At 36.5% G+C, this 23,067-nt stretch overlaps 1 protein-coding gene across 1 annotated transcript in view; it reads left to right on the forward strand.

Annotated features, from left to right (window-relative positions):
* The window catches only part of ITSN1 (intersectin 1), a 140,669-nt gene that overhangs the window by 71,544 nt on the left and 46,058 nt on the right, over nucleotides 1-23,067 (forward strand). The window contains exons 18-23 of the mRNA XM_068913096.1: nucleotides 7,050-7,174; nucleotides 12,071-12,300; nucleotides 13,696-13,817; nucleotides 15,653-15,667; nucleotides 20,472-20,713; nucleotides 22,442-22,601. Of these exons, the coding sequence (XP_068769197.1) occupies nucleotides 7,050-7,174; nucleotides 12,071-12,300; nucleotides 13,696-13,817; nucleotides 15,653-15,667; nucleotides 20,472-20,713; nucleotides 22,442-22,601 (894 nt within the window). The remainder of the gene's footprint in view (nucleotides 1-7,049; nucleotides 7,175-12,070; nucleotides 12,301-13,695; nucleotides 13,818-15,652; nucleotides 15,668-20,471; nucleotides 20,714-22,441; nucleotides 22,602-23,067) is intronic.

Here is a 23,067-nt window from a genome sequence, read left to right on the forward strand (position 1 = left end):
AATTTAAACAGTCAAAAGTCTGTGACAGCTTTTTGGTAACTGCCAGGGAAAGATGTCTGTGACGTTTGAATTTGATAGACAAGTGCTTATATATTATTTCTAAATAAATAGTTTCCCTAGTTAACAGAGGAACTTTTTGTTTGTTTATTAATAACTTGGTTCATAAATAGAGCGGGTGTTTTTTATGCTACAATACCTTCCAATTTGTATAATTATCGATCAACTATATAATGTTCACATTTAAATAGAAAACTTTTTCAAGTAAATGTATCAAAACTTCTACCATGTCCGAGTTCTGAATATAATAAAGGCTTGTTATCTTTTAAACTAATGGAAAATATGTAAAGATGGGAAATTTCGGAAGGCTTGAATATTTATTTTAAAAAAACCTATTTTTATTCTTTCCATATTCTTTCCATATTTTCCATTCTTTCCATTTTTAATCAAGACACTTCCTAAATTGTGTTGTAGGTTTAAAGTTGATCGGCTTTTTCTATGATGATCTGCTCTTCCTTTGTGCTCCAGGATACTAACAGAGATGCATAGGACAGCAGCACATTAAATTATGACATTTTATTACCTATATTGAAGTTTATTCCTTTTCCTTTGGACTATGAACGTCCATTGCCTTTAATTTGGCAAAACTAGATTTCTAATTCATTCTCTTGAAACAGTCTACATTTGATCTGATAGCAGATTCAAAACTATGCTGAGATAATGCTCAGTACAGGATAAAATGAACAATTTCACTAGTATCTGGTGTTCCTTTTTGTTAATGAGACCACTGAGGTCAAGGTTTACGAGAGGTTCTAATGTATTTTAGCTCACAGGTCAGCTTTTTAACACTATCATGTACAATGGATTGCACTGCATTTGCCTGCATATTATAGTGTCTTACGCTGTGCAGTAAGTGAACCCTCATATTTGGTGTTGAATTAGCTCATCTTTGCATTTTGTCTTAGTAGCATGTTCGAGTGACCAGAAAGATAAATGAAACTTTGTTCTTACCCTGGGTTTTTTTTCATCCCTAACAAATAACAGATTTAAGTTCTTCTGATTATTCCTTTGGAGCTTGAGTGCTTCAGTTACTTACTTTTTTTCCAGTCAGTATTTTTTTTCCAGTCAAGAGTTTAAAATATTTAAAGAATTGGTTTATTTTCAAAAACTCTGGAGTATAAAACATTATCAGTATTTCAGAGGAAGTAGATCTTTACTGACGGTCTATAGAGCTAGAACCATCTGGTTTGAGGAAGAAACTGCTAGGACTTAGAAGTCAAACCCCACTATGGTTTTAGCTTAAAGCTAAAGTGTACTTTTTTGGAAAGGTGTACTTTTTGGCAAAAAAATAGATATTCTAGCTAGCTTCCAACTGGACATATAGCCTGTTAAATCAGGTGTGACGCATTTTATCAGAGAAAGTAGTAGTCTTGTGGATTGTGCTGCGTTTGGCTGTAGAATAAGTGACTAAGTCTTTAACAAGGTTAAAAATCAGCCCCTTATTTTTATGCATAAATATGGTTCACGAAGTCTAGATTTAGGTACTCTTTAAAAATCTTAACCTAGAAATCTAACAATTAATATTGATACACATATTAGTAAAAAATGTAGCTAGCACTTGCTTATTTCCTCTACTTTATAGAATAATTATTTGGAATAGAAGTTTTTATATTGGGTTTTCTGTTCGTATAAGTATGGTTCTACTACAATTTAACTTTATAAATTCTTTCTAAGTTCAGTTTAAATTTACATCTAAATTATGCAAAGATCAGCCATTACACTCTGTCAGATAAAGCAATTAAAATAATTCTTAATACAGTTCTTGTCTCCAAAGACCAAATAGCCATTTAATTTAGCGTAGAAGAATCACACATTTAGGGCTTATTTGTGTTAATGCACAGGAGAAAACCACTAAACAAGTGTTTCAAAAATAAGTTAGTGTTGCCAAGAAGCTATTCTCTGTGCCTGGAAGAGGTGGTGAACATCCAGAATCAAGTTCTTAAGACTGTTTTACATTTTGTGTCATGTTGCAGTTGTTGTCAGTCCCTGTCTGGTCAGTGTGCACTGGACAAGTCTTGCATATGAATGCCTGTTTACATTTGAGCATTTCTTTCTTCCAGTCAGTGGCAATGGAAGATGCAATGCTGCAGTGCCTGGCAGTTCTCCTGGGCTGCGTCAACTACTTAGACTCCTTTCTAAAGGTCTCCATGCCATACTCAGGCAGTACACAACTATCTCAATCTGAGTGATGAACCTCCTCCAGTTATGTGCTTCACTTTACCATAAACAGATGAGTGTGCAGTGTTTAACTAAGTTAGTATTTAGTAAGAGGTGCTAGCCCTAAAACATATGCAAAGATAAGAGTGTAATTTGATTCTTTATCTAATCCTTAATGCTTAGATGAGGAGTGTGGCTTGCATTACAACCTGGGCAAGGTAGTAGTTAGTTATTTCTCTTGCTTGTCTGACTTGTCAAGGTTTAAGTTAATTGCCTATTTTTGGTCATGATGTTCAGAATTTTTGATCAGGAAACACTTTTATATCAGCTATTCCTACAGAGTAGTGCAAATTTGTGATTCTGGGTATGAGAGAGATAGCAATACATTCCCTTTATCAAATCCCAGACTGGGTCAAATCAGCTGTAATGTGGGGTGAGAGGAGGAACTGACCGTGAAGGACAAAACGGGCACTTTGAGAGCCAGGGAATGGGGTAGAAGAGCATTGCTGCAGGAAAGCCTCAGTGAGCACAGAACTGCAGGGTTCTTTTCCCTGGGATCAAATGCTCTGGTTTGCCTCAAGGGGAGATGTGATGGAAACCCTGGGACGTAATCCTTGAAGCGTGTCCTAAACTCTCTCGTCTTTTGGTCAAAAGGCAAAATCTGGGCTTAAACCATTGCATTACAACAACTTCAGGTTTTCATAGCAATATGACTTGTCTGTATGCAGTGAATATTACTCTGCTGTATGAAATTCATATTTTAATTCATATTCAATATTAGGTGGATGCCTAAATGTGGCTATTATAACACCTAAAAATTACTTCTGTACTTGTTAGTCTGTTTGCAAATTAAGTAGAAAGGTAACAGTTATTTTCTGCTTTTGGAATAAGATATGCCTTGTCCTGCACACCACAAATTAACAAAGCCTTGTTATGTCTTCAGAGTTACAATATACAATTTGCAAATGTACAGCTTTTAAGTTGCTTGTCTTCATGAAAGGTGAGCGTAGGACTGTGCTGAATTTCATTCTGTTGACTGTTGAAGTGTTACTACAGTTTTGTTCAGTTGGTGTCCTATAGTACAGTGGGAGATCCTTTTCTCTCCTCCATCCTCCCACTGGTAGTTGGCAAAGCAACAGAGATCTGTTGCATAAAATACTGATCAAATCTGTATTTCCTCATAGCTGATGCAAAGAAGGTTGTTTATTTCATTTTTACCTCCAAAACTAGCTTGGATTTTCTGACCTGTTTTAGGTATGTCACTCTGCAAAAATCTCCTCACAAAACACTGAACTAGTACATTGGCTTAGTGGAGAGGGAGCAATGTGCTAAAAAGTCTATGGAAAGCTTTATTAATTGCAGAACTATCCCTTGATACCCTAACTTAACTAAACATATGGATAAAGGAGCAATACAAGCAAACAAAATTGTTTAGCTATTTGGACTGGAATTCAAATGTTGGAGAGTGTTTGTGATGCAGCCGTTAGTGATCCGGCTGTGCATATTCAGTATGGGAAACTACTTTCTTCAGATGGGCATGGAAACGTTGCTCATGGCTAGAACGTCCACAGTTTTGTATTTGGCGGTGAAGTGACGTATGTCTTACCTTTAGCAGCGTATGTCTAAGCTACAATTAAAATATAAAGTCTGGACTATCCTTGTAGTTAGACTTTTAGTGGAAGTAGATAATGTTTAGTGCACAGTCGTCTTGTGAGTTTTGACTTGCTTTTATGGATTTGAGAATTAAGGAAGGGTTTCTGAAGGGGGGAAAAAAAGAATATTTGGAGTTAGAGGTAGAGTCCTCCTGAGTCTGTGAGTACAGAAGAACTGAATCATTCTTTCTAGTTTACTCTTAACAAGAAATTTGTAAACTAAGCTCAGATACTTGCATTTGCACTGTCTTATTTAAAGCTTTTGGGGTGTTGTCATATTTTGGGTTTTTGCTTGTTGTAATTATGATGGCCTTAATACTCTTAAGGATTTTAGTTCCCCTTTCTTTTGCCTAGAGATCATTCCTATTTAACTCCTCAAATGCTGGAATGAATGGGATAAAAATGCAAAGGTGTGTGTGTGTGGGGGGGGGAGCACACCTGGAAAGCACTGTTATCTAAATAGCTTAAACTTTTGCAAGTAGCAACAGGTTATTTTCAGTGTTGCCTTATTAGAAATACCTGATTATCCTGGTTCTCTCTGTTCAATAGCAACTGCAGTTTGCTTTTGTCTCATAGGCAAGCGCTTAAGATATTGCTCGGAAACTTGAGCCTTTTGGCATACAAAGTTAAATGATAGAAGAAGGAATGAATATGAAGGGAAGGCAGAGAAAGTAGAGCAAAAAAGGGTTTCTAAGCTGAAGCCAGCACTAAAGCTTAACTGAATTAGGAGTCAAAAATTCACCAGTGCTTTGAATGACAGTCTCCTTACTGAGAAAAGAGAAACAGCGTGTTAAAAGGGTTAATACTATTCAAGATGTTTGGTGTTCCACAGCAGTAGTATTTTGAGCTTCAGGAGCTTTGCACATGCTTAGTGTTGTGCATTTGGAGATTTTTGTAAACTACAGAAATGCATAACACTGTTGGCCAGGTGGGAGTCTGCTTCCATCTGTGCCATTTTCTAGTCTATGTCCTTTTAGATGAATGCTTGTAGATAACTATATTGCTAATGTTTTTATGCTTGTACGGATATATTTCTCCTTTGCACCTGCATGGATTTTTGATAAAAATGAGAGTTCGGGTGATCATGTAGAGAAGCTGGTATGTGCGATTCCCACAGAGAAGTTAATTTGAAACAAGGGTCAAATTCTTTGTACTTCAGTACATTACAAGTGTGACAATATTAAAGAAGCTGAATTAATAATATAAAGTTATTAAAAATAACCACTTGAGTTGGGGCTACAGAAATGTATAATTTAGTCATAGGCTGCCTCTAGCTTTAGGTGCAGTTAATCATTTGTGTTCACTGCAGTGTCCTGAACCCTCGTTCTCGTTGTTCCTTATGGGCCAACTGCTAAGACCCCATGATGGTGAATATTGCTAATGCCTTTCTTTTTCAGTAATCCTTTTCCCTAGTCCAAAATCAGGCTATGCATGAATGTTTATAACCATGTGCATTCAGGGTTTAAAGATTTTCCCAAAGGCGCTATCCTGCCTGAATAATTATGGAGGTTTTGCAAAAATGGTTTATTTTATATTCTGTAATATCTATTCTAAATTCTAAGAATCTGCTAAGCTTTAATGTGACTCTGGAAAATAACTGTGGTCATAAAATATGGCATTGCCCAAATTATCTCCATATTTCAGTGAGCTTTGTAGTCTCAGCAAAGTAGTAGTAGTAGTAAAAACTTGTATAGAAACTGATTATCTCTGTAGCAAAGTTGAATTCAGTTTTCCCTGAAGATAAAATTGAGGCTCATTTTATTGATGAGTCTGAGAGCTAGGACACTAGGTTCAATTTAACTTTTTCTAAACTGTCATCCGTTTATCAGTCAGAAGTCTTTTTAATGCCTTGCAAAGGTCATACGCTACTCCTCTTCATAATGTAGCTATTTTGACATTATCTTAAAATCTGGTGTTGCCTGATGTGCAATTTAAAGCACTAATGCATGCATATAGTTCACTAACAAAAAATTTTAGACATAGGCAACTCCAATCTGTAAATAAACAAATTTTAAATTTTAACTCTTAGGAAATTATAGCTAAGAAGTTGCTAATAATGTTATCAAGTTAGCTTATCAAAGCTTTCCTTATTTTGCCTTTTGAATCATTTTTACTGTTTAGTTCTCATCTTCGTTGCTGTTATGCAGTTTTTTGTATTTCAGTCAATTCAAGAGAATGGTTATATGAAATCTTTATCTGGGAAATTTGCCAGATAGTGAGTTTCTGAAAAAGTATCCCAATGTATGAATAATACTTAAAAGATTAACTGTTTCAATCCCTGAGCGAATTAAGATAAACATTTTAAGATTTGTTTAAACAAAACCTATCTGGTGCAAGCCTCAAAATATATTTCAATAAAATTAGACATTACTCAGGTGTGGAGTTGGACACAGCTTCCTGCTCCAGACATTTACTGAATATTTTTGTGCATACAATATTTTCATCAAACCATACTATTTTTTTCAATGTGGCCTTTTTCAATGAAAAATTTCGATTTTAAGTAAACTATCCTGTTTTCCTTATAATACTGAGGAGTTTGGACTCAAAACTCTACGTTATATAAAAAGATTCAGGATAAAGTTTATATTTGTGTTAATATTTGGTGTTCATACTGAAAAAAAACGTATCAAGCAAATTAGAGCAAAACCATTACTTGTGGCACAGAAAGTATTCATCCGTATACAATTTCATCCCAAAGACATTGCTTAAAGAATTCAATCTTCTGAGTATAAAACAATCCTGAAGATTCTTTAGCAGTTTATTTGGCAGGAAAATTGCCATTAATTCAGAATAAAACCAATAAACTAAAACATTTGCTAATATGGGCAGCTCAGAGGCCTTTTTTTTTTTTTTTACAGAATTTAATAAATGAATTCAACAAATTAAGAAACAAAATAAAACATTTTGTCAAACTTTTTTTTTAAAGTTGCATTTAAAAAAAGCTCACTTATGTCTTAAATCATTAACATCTCAACTAATATGAGCAAAAATAGGTGAACAGTAAGTGGTTTATAGAGCTTTGAAATCTACCTTAAATGTCTGCCCTAGCTTTTTGTCATATTGAAAGTTTGAACAGAGATTTTGAAGCATTTGCAAGTTTTATTATTTCACAATGAAATATATGGGGCCGTTTGTTATGATTCAGGTAGTATATGGTTACACATATTTTACTTTTTTCTCTAGGAGCTGAGAGAAATACATAACAAACAGCAACTACAGAAACAAAAAAACTTGGAAGCTGAGAGACTGAAACAGAAGGAACAAGAAAGGAAGACAGTAGAACTGGAAAAGCAAAAAGAAGCTCAAAGGTAACAAACTGCTCTAGTTTCAGCTGTCTTTGTGGAGGTATCGAGTGCTAAGTGTTTTGCCAACAAGTATAATAAACTTTACATTTCCAGAAACATAATCTGATCTCAAATAAAACGTCACTAAATGGGAAGAATATCTAAGACCTAGATCAGCTTTCAGTTCAGTGCAGATGGCCCCTTTGGAAATAAGGCGAATCTCTTGATCTGTCCTTGAGTGAAAAGTGTGTTGTGGAGGTGAGGTTTTACATCTTTCTGCGACTCTCTACCATCAATGACATACACAGATATTTACAAATTTCACTTAAATGCTTAGTGTGTTTCTAAACCTAGAGATGTTCTTGAACAGTGTAACACGTTCTATCTCTTATACTAAAACAAAATACAGAGGTAATATTTTTTTCGCTACACATTGGGTAATTTGTTTTTCATGTGTATTTTTATTGTAAGACATGTTATTATAAGAAATAAATGACATGTAGGCTAGCAACTAGTTCTCTCTGACATCATTCATCTGCAGCTTTTTGCTTTATTTTTTGGAAGTTGTGGTGTTTTTATACTCTTGATCTAGACAGACATTTGCTCACAGAATCACAGAATGGCTGAGGTTGGAAGGGGCCTCTGGAGATCATCTAGTCCAATTCCTTTGCTCAAGCTGGGTCACCTGCAGCATGTTGCCCAGGACAGTGTCCAAACAGCTTTTCAGTATCTCCAAGGATGGAGACTCCACAACCTCTCTGGGCAACCTGCTCCAGTGCTCTGTCACCCTCACAGGAAAGAAGTTTTTCCTCATGTTCAGAGGGAACTTCCTGTGTTTCCAGTTGTGCCTGTTGCCTCTGGTCCTGTCACTGGGCACCACTGGAAAGAATCTTATCCCATCCTCTTGACACCCTCCCTTCAGATACTTGTAGACGTTGATCAGATTCCCTCTCGGTCTTCTCTTCTCCAGGCTGAACAGGCCCCGCTCTCTCAGCCTTTCTTCATAGGAGAGATGGTCTGGTCCCTTCATCATCTTTGTAGCCCTTGGCTGGACTCTCTCCAGAAGCTTCATGTCTCTCTTGTACGGGGGAGCCCAGAACTGGAGAACTACTCCAGATGTGGCCTCACCAGGGCTGAGGAGAGGGAGAGGATCCTCCCCACCCCCTCCCCGAACCTGCTGGCAACACTCTGCCTAATGCACCCCAGGATACCGTTGGCCTTCTTGGCCACGAGGCCACATTGCTGGCTCATGCTTAACTTGTTGTCCGCCAGGACTCCCAGGTCCTCTTCTGCAGAGCTGCTTTCCAGCAGGCCAGCCCCCAGCCTGTCCTGGTGCCCGGGGTTCTTCCTCCGCTGGTGCAGGACCCTGCACTTGTGTTTGTTGAACTTCAGGAGGTTCCTCTCTGCCCAACTCTCCAGCCTGTCGAGGTCTCTCTGAATGGCAGCACAGCTCTCTGGTGTGTCAGCCACTCCTCCCAGTTTTGTTTCAGCAGCAAACTTGCTGAGGACATGCTCTTTCCCTTCCTCCAGGTCACTGCTGAGTAAGTTAAACAATACCAGGCCCAGTATTGGCCCCTGGGGGACACCACTAGATACAGGCCTCCAACTAGACTCTGTGCCACTGATCGCAACCCTCTCAGGTATGCTATTCAAGCAGTTTACAGTACACATCACTGTCTCCTCATTTAGCCTATAGGTGAAAACAAAGGCCTGTGAACCAGGGGACCTAAATTAATGGTTGCAACATTACACTGACCTCAAGCAAATTGATAGTCTGTGTAATTGCTTTGAGTCAAATTTTTACATTTCAAGCAAAAACAAAACAAGGATCTCAATGAAAACCTTATCTTCAAACAGAATCTTCTAACTAGAAAGTAGGTAAGTTTAGACAAGTTATTTGCATAAAGTCTATGCCTTTAAAAATCTTAAGCATCAGCTGCAGAAAAGTTCTTAACAGAACACCTTTGTATGATGGAGGAATGACTACACTTAGTATGGTAATTATGTTGGAACATTCCAGGAAACTGAGAAGGCTGCTGAGGTATTGGGAATAGGAACATTAAATACTCCATGGCAGAATATTTTAAAATATTCTATTTACTTCCAAAAAGGATTAAAAGAACAAACTCCTGCCATGGAAAACTTCATATCTGACTCTTCATGCCAGATGAGCATTCAGGCATTATTGGTAATGCAAAATGTCATGCAGCCCAAATGTTTAAGCTTCTAGGTAGTAGTAGTTGCTGTACTTGATAATGAGCAGTCTACCAATCGTACTGATTTCTAACAGCCACCTAAATGAACCAGGCAGGTGATTAATACGTCAGAACCTGGATATTGCCCTGTCATGCTTACAGAAATATACCATGTTTTAATGTTTCTGGTAACAGGAAAGAAAGAATAGTCTAAAATCTATGTGCACTTTAGCCTTTGGTTTAATGAATAACCACATTCAGTGTGTTCTGAGAACCACATCAACAATATTGTATTGGTAATTATGCCTTGAGTTGTGTATGTAACTTATTTAATTGAGCAAACAAATATGCATATTTACATATTTGATAACCATAGAGGCTTTTCTGAATATCTTAAGTCTAATTATGTGCAGAGTTGTGTGGTTGGGGGAGTAATACACAATTCAGAGGAAAAAGAAAAACATTTGAGTACAATGAGCTTCCTCTCAGTCTTTGGGATAAGAACTGCCTGAGTGGTATGATGTGGTTGGTGAAAGAAAAAAGGAAATTAAAAAAGTGGAAACAAATGTAGGTAAATCCCAGATTAGAGGTCATATTCCACAATAAGTATCACATCAGAAGTCTTAAAGTAATGAAAAGACTCTCAAGTCTCCTGTTCCTACCCCCAAGCTGTGGAGCTCACCACTAGGCTTTCTTCAGCTTCTGTCTCTTATTCTTTTCCTTGTCTTCAACTTCAGCTGTATGTAATATTAGCTTCTATAACAATCAAAGAAGAAAATTCTTCAGTTTCTCTGGAAGAACACCTCCCTTTGTCCCTCCTCCCCCCACCAATAAAACCTAACACATTTCATCACTACAGCAGTTGGAGCTAACGTGGCTTATAAGTGTGGGGGGACTTAATCACTCTACTAGAAACATAATTTAAAACTCAGCTTGCCCTCTAAAGCCCATATGACCAAACTCAGTCGCCAGTAAAGTCCAAAGAGAATTCGAGCTATGCATGTGCATATGGTGCAGCCTCAGTGTTGCAGCAAAACTGCTGAATAACTGGCTCTGAATACTTTGCAAGTGAATGCATCAAGGACAAATTCAGTGTTTGAAGGAAGAGGCTGACAGAGCAGAGAATTTATAAATTTAGATGACTTTACACTGGAGGCAGAAAAGTCTAACAGTAATTCACAGAGGAGGAACTGATATCCTTCACACTCGTTAGTGTCTTCACCTATACTCAGGGTGTAATGATGCAGAGTATTTAAATGGCATCAGCGATTTCATTTAGGACTAAAGATTTTTTGACTTTGTAAGTAATTGCCATCTTACACAAGCCATTGTTACTGGGTACCTTCAGATCTCTCAGAAAATATACCTGTGAACTGAAAACTTACATTGACAGAAGATGAGATTTTGCTCTCTGATGCCAACCCGGTGTTTGGAAAATGGTTTTTTCCCCTTAGGGAATTTAGGGTTTTTTCATGCAGTTTTTTGGCCAGGAAACTGTATTGTCCTTGCACAAAATATGTGCTATGCAGTAGGCCAAGTCTGCAATGACCGGCTTGTTGTGTGTTTTTCACTAATTTTAAAAGTATGAAAAGCATATGGAAGTGGAATAGGTCATGGAAAAAAAGGATAGACGTGTGTCTACATCTGTTACAGCCTTGTAGTTGTCTTTATCGGTGCAAAATGTTTCTTGCAGAGTATCCTAATTCTTTTCTTCTGTCTTCTTGTCCTCTCTGGAGGGAAGGGATTTGTTAACTTCTACAGTTGGGAATGTGAAATTTTCTGAATAGTTCGGCAAGGGTGCTGTATGGACCTGGTAAATATCTTTACTCCTTTTCCCACAACAGGATTGGCATTCTCTTCTGATTACTGCTCTGTTGCCGATCTCACTATTTTGAGACTTACCTAGAGGTGTTTGTTGCTTTGAGAAAATAAGGAGAACTGATTTGGCTGCTTGAATGCTTCCTGCATTTTAAAGCTAAAGTCAGTGCTGAGTAGAGAAAAATTAAAGGGTACGATCTGCTGCTGCTTGTATTTCAAGGAGAACTTTATAGTATGAATTCGATATTGCAAATGTTTAGTTGTAGCTGTGGCTGATATCTACAAGCCTAGATTGAGTCAAAGGAATTGTGGGGCAGGTGAAAATGAAATTGGTATCCTGCAATGCTGATTGCTTGAACTAGGCTGCTTGGGAAGTGGCTTTGAAAAGCAGTCTTGCAGTTCCAGGGTCCTGAAGGGTACTTCATCTTGGTTCTTGCTTGTTAAGGAGTTTTGTATCTTCAGCCAAGGGGGATTTTGTTTTTCCTCCTTCCTCCTTTCTCCATATGGTTCGTCACTTAAAATAACTGCATGGGATTTGTGAGTGCTGTGAAAAACCATGAAAAAAGAATACACAAATATTGTTGAACCCCAGGCTGAGGCACAAATACTGTTAAATTGCAGACCTGGGACTGAAAGTATAAGATACTGCATTTTATCAAGCTTATAATTCTCAGAGCATTATGAGCTCAACAGATACTGCTTTTTTTTTTTTTATAAAAAGAACAAAGGTCTCTTACAGATTTCTGAAGACACCTATAAGAATCTATATTTCTTGCAGATTTCTTAAGAAATCTTTCTTAAGGGTGGTTGATAACTGACTTTATGACAGAAGTCATAAAGGGTATACAGCTAACTTTTATGGCCTTTTGTCTGACTGACTTTAAAAAAGAAATTAATTGTCCAACAGGCGAATCCTGGAGAGGGATAAACAGCGGCTTGATAGAGTGCAACAAGAAGAGGACCTTCAGCGACAAAAAAAAATTCAGGAAGATGAAAAGCAAAAAAGGGAAGAAATAACCAAGAAGAAGGAAAGTGAGGATAAGGGGAAACCGGAAATGCAAGAAAAACTGAGTAAGCTTTTCCAACCACATCAAGAGGCAGTCAAGCCAGCTGTCCAGGCTCCTTGGTCAAATGCAGGTAGAGCAAAAAGTCATGAAATGCTGTTGCATGTGCCTCTTGAACAAATCTTTCCTCGGCTTTGCCGTCTTATTTAATACAAAAAAGTGTTATGTGTCAAGAGTGGGGTGCTAGTTTTACTGAAGTAAATCAGATATTTAAGGTTTAAGTTCTAGACTCCAAAAAGCTGATCTCTTTTAGGCTTCGTTATTCTTCCTGAAAATACAGTGTTTAGCAGAGGGAGTAAAGCATAGTTGATGAGAATCACAGTGCAAACTGAAGAGAAAATACTGGCCGTAAGATGGTGAAAGATCTTATGGGCTTCTAATTACAACTCTTATGTTGATTTGCAATACATACTTTGGGTTTCTTTAGAATAGTAGCAGTATGTCATTTATTTACCTTTTTCCTCCCCCACTTCACCATGCATGTTGTCTACTGAACAAATGACATGAAGTCTATGATTTCATCTCCTTTCTTCTGCTGTGCACATGATCGCTTTCAGCTGAGAGCTTCTCCCCTGCATTCTAACCTGATTTTTGTCTTTATTTGAAGTAACTGAGTCATGGTTCCTTCTTCAGTGACTTGGATACATACACAGGAGAGAACTGACTAGGAATGTAATGTTTGCTTACATAGTTTGTTGAAGGATTACATAAAGGAGAAATTATCTTTTATCTTTTAGCGCTAATCTAGAGGTGACTTAGTCAATTATATCACCTTGCTCCGTTTTACTTGTGCAGAGTAGCAGCAGGCACTTTTATGACAGAACAGACAAAATAGGAAGTGTATTATACAGGTGCTATTTAGCTTATGTGTTTTTTTCTATTTTTTCCCCTGCATTTTTTTCACTAATAATGTGTCTTTAACCCAAGCATGTGATTTTTAAAACACCATCTGTAAGTGACATCTTTTCAGCTAATCCGTATGTATTAGGATATTTTGAAGCCTCTGTTTTGGAAGTATAGTCAGCCTGCAAATGAAGATGCTATATGTAAGCAGCCTGTAAAAGTTTTTGTGATGCTTTTGATATATACAAGAAAATCGGCGTTTGAATTGGACCTGTGGCTTATTGATCAGACTTAACCTACGAAATCACTGAAACATTTGAAAAACTATATATGCTGCATCCTAAGTACAGGAATGTTTCTACAAAAATGGCTGTATGTGTCATAAAAGTTAAAATATAGTAGTATTTTATACGGGTGATATTTAAAAGAGAAAATAAAAGGAAAATTCTATTTTGAATCATTCATTTGCATATTTCACCTTGTGTAATAGGGGGATAATGTACTTCCTATGGGCAATGTAAGGGTTTGTTATTTTTTGTTTCTGTTTTTCCACATCATTTTTCCAGTATTTATAAATAATATGTTTTGATTTTTTTTTGTGTATGTGTTTTTTTTCTTTGCTCAGAAAAAGCTCCTTTAAGCATTTCTGCTCAGGAGGATGTAAAAATAGTGTATTATAGAGCATTGTATCCTTTTGAATCAAGAAGCCATGATGAAATCACTATTCAGCCTGGCGACATAGTCATGGTAAGAAGGGATTGTGATATTATTTGAAAAAAATTACTTAGACTTTTCCACTTGTGATTGAAAATATATATGGCAAGATTTTTTTTTCCAAATTTGTGAAAAATATTTTAGTATATATTGAATGATACAGGATGTGATATTGCATATTAGCCCTATTATTGTAATGGATGGCTTCCTAGAGTTCATTGTAATGTAAAGTTTAAACATCATCTATGAACAGGTTGTATCAGTTTTAATGTGCTGAGTTGTGTGTCTCTCTGAGGTGTGAAGTGTTTGAAAATATTCCTAAACAAAAATTATCTCAGTGAGAAATTTCTTGTCCTTCAAACTAGCTAGGGGATATTGTTACTGTTATTTGCTATTAAGAGAGTGACTACTATGTGTTAAATTAAAAACTAGCTTTGATAAATAAAATATGTTTTTATAAAAAATTTACTTTTTTATAAGATTAATATTGGAGCAGTATTTACATTTTTAATTTAAAAAACATATAATTTTGAAAATTACCTTTATTAAGAGAACGTGATGCCTAGTGTAATACCACGTGAAATAATTATGCTAAACTAGGAGATGGCTACACTCTTGTCACAATCACATCAGCATTAACATAGTCTTTGTATGGTGCTGATACTTCTCCATTAGTACTAGAATTTTTTTTACAACTTTTTTGTGGCAGTTCTTGACATAATGATCTAGTATAATTGTTACTTGGAACTGTTTGTAAAATAATTTGTTCTATTCTTGTTTTTTTTTTCTTTTTTATTGACTTAAAAATAGCTAACTCTTTTGTGAGATACTTCTCCATTTATTTTCAGAGAGGAGATGAAGTAGAGAAAATGTTATCATTTCCTTAAAATGGAAACTTCAGAACCTAAAAATGTGATTGTAGATGTGCAATTAATAAATTGCTAGTATGATCTTAACATGCATATGTCTATTCATAATAAAAATTCCTAGTGTAAATATTAAATGATATCATGTTCACTTGTGGAGAAGTTTATTCAGTGTAGTGTTCTACTCAACAAAATATATTTTAAGAGCTGTTGCATTTTGACTGAGTTTGGTGAGGACTGATTTGGAAAAAAATGCACTTTGTAGGCTATCATTTAAAAAACAAAGCATGTATTCTGGGGGAAGTGAGCTTTCATCTCTCAGCCTTTTTTCTTTTTTTTTATTAAATCAGCTGTGTCACAACAGTGTTTGTGGCATTAGAATCTGCTCGTGAAATAATAAAGTGAATCCTGAATTAGTAGCACTACTGAGTGACTCAGGAAGAGGCTCAATCCTATTCTGAATAATAAAATGTGTTATTATTCTTCATTAGAAAATAATATTGGTCAGTCACCTGTTAAATTAGAGAGGATATAGGCACACAGGTCTCCTTAGGCTGTTGAAAAGTGCTATATCTTACTTTCTTAGGGAATAAATCGTAGGCTAGACACGTAAGAATTTTTTTTTTTTGGAGGAAGAGGATCACCATTAGGTATACTCAGCAGGAAATAACATTTTGACAAAAATACATGATTTTAGGGAGCACTTTACACATTTTAAATAAAGACTTGGGGATATTCCAAGTCTTTCTATATGCTACTTTGGACTTCGGTTGAACGTTACACTACAAAAAATATTCCCTGGCGCTCAGTTTTTTTTTTTTTTTAATTTAACTTACTTTTGACAATAATTAAACCTGATGACTGATTTTTGTGGGATTTATCTCCTGGTCTGTAGTAATCGCTTTAAATGGGCTACTCTTAGAAAAGCTAATGTAAGTAAGAGACTTTTGTGAAATGTGTTATAATTCTGCCTTGCTTTAAATCATTGCTTTCCTGATGGAGGTTAAAAGGGAATGGGTAAGTGTGCTATATGACTGTTAGGAAGTCTATGCAATCTATTCATTTTTATAAATGCAGATTTGTTACCATGTAGTTTGTTTTTGAATTAATCTAGGGTAAAATTAACCAACTAACATTGTCAAAAGTAATTTAAGTGCAACAGACCAGAACTTACTTTTGATAATGGGCATTTGGACTCCTAGACTCTTATTTGTCCTTAAATGTTTGTCTTGTCATGTGCTTCTAAAAGGTGCAAGTCAGTTATGTTTTTTCAGAAAAAAATAATTTACAAGTGTACATGTTAGAGTATATCTAATTTCTCATTTGCAACATAAATGCAGCTCTGTAGTTAAGCTGACCTGTACAATTAGGAGTTTAGAGTGTGCAGCAAAATAAATATTTTTTAGAATAACCATGTTCCAATATAAGTAAAGTTAGTACTTATCCATTTTAAACACTGTTACATGGCTTTGTCCATACAGGCTTGTGAAATCCTATTCTGTAATCATGTAGCTATATAGGACATGCTACCCAAACTGTAACTGCTATAGGTAGAAAATCCAGTTGAAAAACAAATCCATGGCGTACGTGGAAACCAGTCCTAAATCCTGGATTTAAATAGGACTGCAAAATTCATTATATTAGAATGACTTGTGGCTTTACTAGCTGTATAGCTTATAACAGTTTTTGTCAGCAGTGCGTTAATCTTAAGGTCCATCTTGATGGAGATGAGGGAGAACGATGACGGTTTATTTAGGAAGGAAAAGTATTTGTGAAAGTATACATGAGGATGGCTTTTTTCTGCTTTCCTTTCAGACACGTGTGTTTGTTATCTACAGCGCCGAAGTATCTTGTATAGTGGTTTAGAGAGTGTGTGGCATGGGCTGTATTTTTTAATTCATCTGCTTTTTTTAATTAAAGGATTTTTTTATATTTTATCTTACCTTGGATTTCTGCTTTCTGTGTTTCTTACTTTTCCATGTACTTTAAGGTTCTTTCCCTATAAGCTGGACTGATTTATAACCCCAGCTATGGCTTAACCAAGCTTTTGTCTGTGAACAAAAATATTGTGAACCAAGAAAGCCGTGCCTGGTCCAGGGCTCTGTCGATTCAAGAACTTAAGTGTCTATTATGTATATGAATTTGTCTATACAATGTATGGGATTCTTTTCCTTTGGCTAGCCTCTTACAAGACAAGTCCTGCTGGCATTTGCTGTTGTTAAGCTCCATCTTGAAGTGAATGAATGGATTCTGTTGTTCCTGAAAATCTCTTAAATAATTCAGCTTATTTAAATAAACTTAGAGAAACTCAGTGAAATACAGTTGAATTATTGAGTTAGTGAACTGTAGTGACTCCGATAGCAGAACATAACTTAAACAGGAAGTTCATAAAAGAAGCTTAAATGGGATGTCTAAAACAATTTCATAATGACAGTTTGTTGTCAATTTTGTTAGCTGTTGACTGTGAAAGTTAGAATTACTGTTCTTTGTATTAGGCACATAGAAAGCCTTGTTGTGTTAGATTCTGTGTAGGCGTAAGCAACGTATGGCCTCTGGCTTGCTGAGCTTATATTGAACATTATAATAGGAATTCCAGTAGTCTCAAAATATCCAGATCAAAAGCCTGCAAGTCAAATAGAATTCAAAGGATGATTTAATGGCTAGATCGTCGAACAAAACTGGACTATTTTAGCCTTGTTTAAATACTCTTCTGAGAGTATTAGTGTTTGTCTTCATAAGTAGAGTGTAAGACAGAGCTTCTCTTTCTGTGAACGTGCACCACTAGTGATACACAAGCCAGGTCAAAGTGGAACAGGCCACTGCGAAGCCAACAGTCCTGTTGACAGCGATGTTAGCGGTAGCAGCAGTAGGTATAGATAAGAGTTGTGTTACTGTTACTTCTTATGGTCACTTGTTGTGTGCCACTGCTAGAAGTAAGCGTCTGTAAGCTGTGGCTCTAACATAAGGTTGAATAAACAAAAAGAACCACCCGCTGTAATTAGGGTTTTAGACATTTTAATGTCTAGTTTATTTTGGAAATAATCTAGGAAAAATAATCTGGGAAAATGTTTGTCATAGGGACATAGGAAGAAGCATTGATTTTTCTTATTTTCACATATATGTAAGAAATAAGAGAATTAGACATATATGAAAAAAAGAAAATTAGAGCAAATGAATTTTACAGAGGTTCAGAGAGACTCCTTTATGGTTCTGTTACGCTCCTACATCATCGTATTTTATATGAAAACCTGAGAAACCTACATTTTTCGTTAACTGTAAAATTAATATTGTAAAACATATCTTTTCATGATTATAGAGTGTTTCTAGAAAAATTAATTTGATGGAAGAAGCATAAATTTCACCAGCCTAGTAGGCTGTTCTAGGAAATTTTTAAACTTAAAATTGTCTTCTAAGGAGACATTAAATGGTTATTTTAAAAATCTCTCTGGTAGTGTTTTTTTTTTTTTTATCTGCTTGTACAAAAACTTATTTTTCTGAAAAATCAGTCATTTCTGTATCACTGTGATTCATTTTAAAGATTCTCCTTTTCAGAATGTCGCAGTAACAGGTTTTTGACCTTTTCTGTGCTGGTTGTTTGTACGTTAGTGACTCTAGTTACCACCTGAGCAATTCAGTGAGAGTAAAAAAACCTGTGTGGATGGTACTCCTGATTTGACTATTCAGCTTTAAGCCAGGTGCTGACGCTCCGTTTTTCTTTCTGTCTCCCAAGATTCACCCTGTGCTGTGACCTTCCCTCGCTCATGCTGCTGCTTTAACAATCCCATTCAGTGCTGCAGTGGAAATTTTGCTCTGCACTGCAGTAAAGCCACATTGAACCGGTCAAGCATGTAGTCCATTTATTTTCTGTTTTGCTTGGAGTTCGTAGGAACTGAGACAGAAGATAGACCCAACAAAAAGCAGAAGTAATGGGTTGCTTTGCGCCAGAAGAAGAGTGTGGGATACAGATTACAGTAGTAGGCAGTCAGCGGGCCACATGGCCTAAGGCGGCAGTTCGGATGAGTAACCCAGGGACAACCAGAGGCAGCAGCTTTACTGCTTCAGTTTGAGTCACTTCTAGCAAAAGCCAGTTCCCAGCCTTACTCTAGGGCAACTAGTTTGCAGCATTGCCACAAATGATTTTTTTTACCGCCATTTTTCCCTCCGAACAAGCAGCCGATCAGGTTACATTTTGCTAAAATTGATAGAATGAGTTCATAGGTGTGTTTCCAACTGTAGCAGCAGCAGTTTCAAGACGCTACTATATGCTATTGCTGTATAACTTTATCATATACTGAAACCTCCCTTGACTGAAAAGGATACTATTTCCAGTACCTTAGCTCATTAAACGCACTGTTATCAACAAATTCCTTGGGTTGATAATTGATTTTTATGCGATAATGTCAGGCAATTTAAAATTTTAAAAATGAGGCATCTCTCTCTAACTGCCTGTACTGTTATCTGCAGCAGTCAAGTCTTGAGTTATGCTGTCATTTGAAACTTTTATGTATTTTAAAATACCAATTGCTACTGGCCTAAATGAATGAGAGAGATTTTTGCCAAAGACCGGCCTCTGTGTAGGGTTGGCCATCTGGCTGGCTTATCATTGCTGGCCTAGTTTTACTGCTCTCTTCACCAGCGCTGGGGAATCTACAGCCGTGCACAGCAGACTGTTGTACAGAGTAGGTGTTATTTATACGTCAAAGGCGCAAACCCTATTAATTTTTAAAGGGCTTGCTTGAAAATTCGGTTTGTTTTGGAGTATCGAAGAGATTGGATAGAGTGGGACTAGTAGCTAAAGCACAGAGCCTACCATAAGTGTTACCTAAAACAATTATTGCCGTTTTTCTTTTCAAAAATTTTTGCAATTTCCAGGCATTGCCTTTTCAGTATTCAGCCACCATACTGATTCACAGGTTACAAGGCGTAGTTATAGTGAATTAATTTTCCTTCTGCAATTCCTGCTGGATGTGGGAACGTTGCTATGTCACTTTTGTGACATAGCAGACTAAGGCTGTAGACTGTCAGTAGAGCTGGGAGAACAAATGTGTGAAATGTTTAAGAAGTAAATGGGAAAATAGGATATTTGCAAAAGTTTATCAAGCTCATATTCATCAACAAGCAGAAATTAAAATACAGGAGCAAAAATAACTCTGTTTTGCCCTGTCGTTTATGGCTTGTCAAAGGTATTAGAGTGAGAGCGAGAGCTAAAAGAACACAGAGGTCTGCAGATTTACATACAAAAACTTACTGTGGAATTGTTTTGTATAAGTATGTTGGCATATATGTGGGTTTTGTTTTGGTTTGTTCTATGGGTGTTGATCTTAATACGCTGTGCTTTTTGTTCTATTTTTCTCAAAAGGAAATCTAGGAAAACTTGTCTAAAAACTGTACCTGGCATTAAACTAGAAATACCAATATTTAATGGATTTCTTGAGAACTAGTATTTCCAAGTCGGCTGCACTATGACAGCAACTATTTAAAAACCCATGTTTGGCTTATGCGTGAAGACTTTTAAATAAAACTTTTTCTTCCTCATCAAGAAAATCTTTAGTTTGAAAACAATGAATTGAAAAAGCAGCATTGTGCTGCAAAATTTTCTCTCAACTTTTAATATACTATAGAAGGAATTGCTGCCAACATAATCCTCCAAAGGTAAATTTAATAATAATAACAAAATTCTAGGTGGATTTTCTATTTATAAAAAAGGTGCAATTTCCCTGTAACTAGAAAAAGTTAATTACTGTGAGTGAGATGGGTTTTTAAAGTAAAAGTTCCAATTTTATGTTATGTTTTTTAACCTGGCAACTTACTGCATCTACAGGTGGATGAAAGCCAGACTGGAGAACCAGGGTGGCTTGGTGGAGAATTGAAGGGAAAAACTGGATGGTTCCCTGCAAACTATGCAGAGAAAATACCTGAAAATGAAGTTCCAGCTTCTGTAAAACCAGCAGTTGAGGCTGCTGCTGCACCTAAAGTTTCTGTGCATGAAACCCCTACATCACTAGCAACTCCTGCTTCTACGGATTGTACAACTGCCAACAACTGGGCAGACTTCAGTTCAACGTATGTTTGGGTGGTGATTATCACCTTAAATGTGATGAAGTCTTTTATAATCAGTTTTTTGTGGTTAAAGTTTATTCTATGTACTTCTCCTTTGAGATAAGAAGTTGGCAATTAACACAGTGTATGAAGATTGCAAAATAAAAATACCTTGTTTGAAGTAAAACTTTTTTTTTTTGGGGGGGTAGTAAATAGCTAAAAGTGCAACTTGGTGGAATTTAAACTGTGCTTCCTTTATATTCTCCTTAGCAAAGCAGAGAGAAACATCACAAAAGGCAGACATCCCAAACTGAAAATAGTAACGTTACGGTGGAAATCCCGAGATGTTCACCTTCCTTCTCTTAGAGTAGTTGACACCAACTCTTACTGAGGGTTTCCAACTAGAGTTATGCAAATGATAGTGACAGAGTTAAAATAAAAAACGCTTTATTAATTTCTTATCACAACATTAATAAGACTGATGCAAGTAGAACATGTTTCACTTCCCAGATATCTTTTTAACTCAGGTTAATGCTCTATGCAGTATTGATCAACCCTAAGTAAATGGGGTTGGGTAAGTAATTGCCATTTTGGCCATGTAATATGTATTTAGAAATTTAAATCAAAAGATCTTATTGCAATATTACAGTACATGATATATTCTGTTTCAAAGTTTTCATCAAATAGGTTGCAGTAGCTCTACCAGTTATTTAAACTTGTTCTGTTCTACTACAAACAGTAATTTTTCTTGGGGGATGGGAGTTCGGAAATAAAACTAAATCTTGGGCTACCTGGAGAGCTCTGGTACGTACTAGGTTCTATTGTTTTGAATAAATCAGGCTTCTGACAAAGCTGGTTTTGCCCGGGGTACATAATACATGCTTTCATGCTTGTGATAAAAGTTAATATTCAGTTTCAATACAAAGCGAGTTCCAGAGCATTTATATTACTTACACTGCCTTGGCATGGTAGGGCTTAGGGCTGGTTGTGGCCTTTGGGTACTACTGCATTCCAAATGGGCAACAATTGATTATTACAACTAATAGGACATCAAACAGGCAGAGGAAACGTAGATTTAAGAGGGGTGGTTTGTTTACACTCCTAGAGTTCGGGGGATTTTTTAAGATTTAGATGACTACTTTGAGACAAAGATGAGGATTGTGAGATTTAGTAGGCATTTTAAAGGACAAGAAATAACATGCAAAGAATAAGAGGTAGCAAGAATCTCTAAAGGTTGAAAGAAGCTAGTAGGAAATAATTTTGAGCAAAAGAGAAAATGTAAAGATTTGAATAGTGAAAATGAGAAGCAGGAATATCTGTATAAGGGGAAGGGAAGTGAGAAGTCAGTGACATATGCAGGTGTGAAGAATTCAAACCAGTTTCAAACATAATGATTTTGTTTTTCTTTTTAGTTACCTGTTTTCACTGTGCATAGTGTAGACTTCACTAGTTAAAGTTTTTTCGAATTGGAGCACAGTTAAAGGATGAAACTAATTACGGGAGCAGATGGCCTTAATGAGCAAGGACTAGCAACTATGTTTAGAGTTTGCCTTTTTAAGATAAATCTATTGTACCTTTATATTTGATTCCATTACTTCCACCTTTGAGATAAGATACTAATAATTCATGGAATATTCAATCGGGGGAAATTACCTTAGAATGTAGAATTTCTTTCTGCACAGACTTTCCACGCAAATATTATTTTTATTCAGCTGAAGACAGTAAGAATAATTGTTGTTCTGTTATCTTCAGATGGCCAACAAACACGAGTGAGAAACCAGAGACTGATAACTGGGATGCCTGGGCAGCCCAGCCATCTTTGACTGTCCCTAGTGCAGGGCAGCTACGGCAAAGATCAGCGTTCACTCCTGCCACCGTTACAGGATCATCTCCCTCCCCTGTCTTGGGTCAGGTAAGCAGCTATGTTTATTAAGCTGTTCCAACCCCGCATTAACTTCTGCAAAATGAAATATGAACATTGACCATTCCTTAAAAAAGCCCCCCAGGATAGGTAAGTTATTTCAGTGTGGAGTGATGAAGAGGTGGTGTAAGACCATTTGGAAAGTCAGTGGCAGATACTAATATGAAGAGTTTTCTGTTCTTCTGCTATTCTATGCTGACTTGTTTAGACTAGGGTGGTGTAGTCTTCTCAATATTTTGGCAGGTTACCAGTTTTGGGTCACTTCCTTGGGGCTTTACTGAATCATGTGACAGCAATCTGTTACCGTGAAGTGGATTGAGTGGTGGCACTTACGGGATTAAGTGACATAGCACTGGCAAAGCTTCAGGTCAGATGGAATCAGCCCATCTGTTAAGGCATTGTCTTTTCCTCAGCCAAAAAACATATAGTTCTTGTAAGCTAATGTGTTGTTTTGAAA

This window comes from Struthio camelus, chromosome 1 (genome assembly GCF_040807025.1).
Source record: "Struthio camelus isolate bStrCam1 chromosome 1, bStrCam1.hap1, whole genome shotgun sequence".
NCBI classification, from domain to species: domain Eukaryota; kingdom Metazoa; phylum Chordata; class Aves; order Struthioniformes; family Struthionidae; genus Struthio; species Struthio camelus.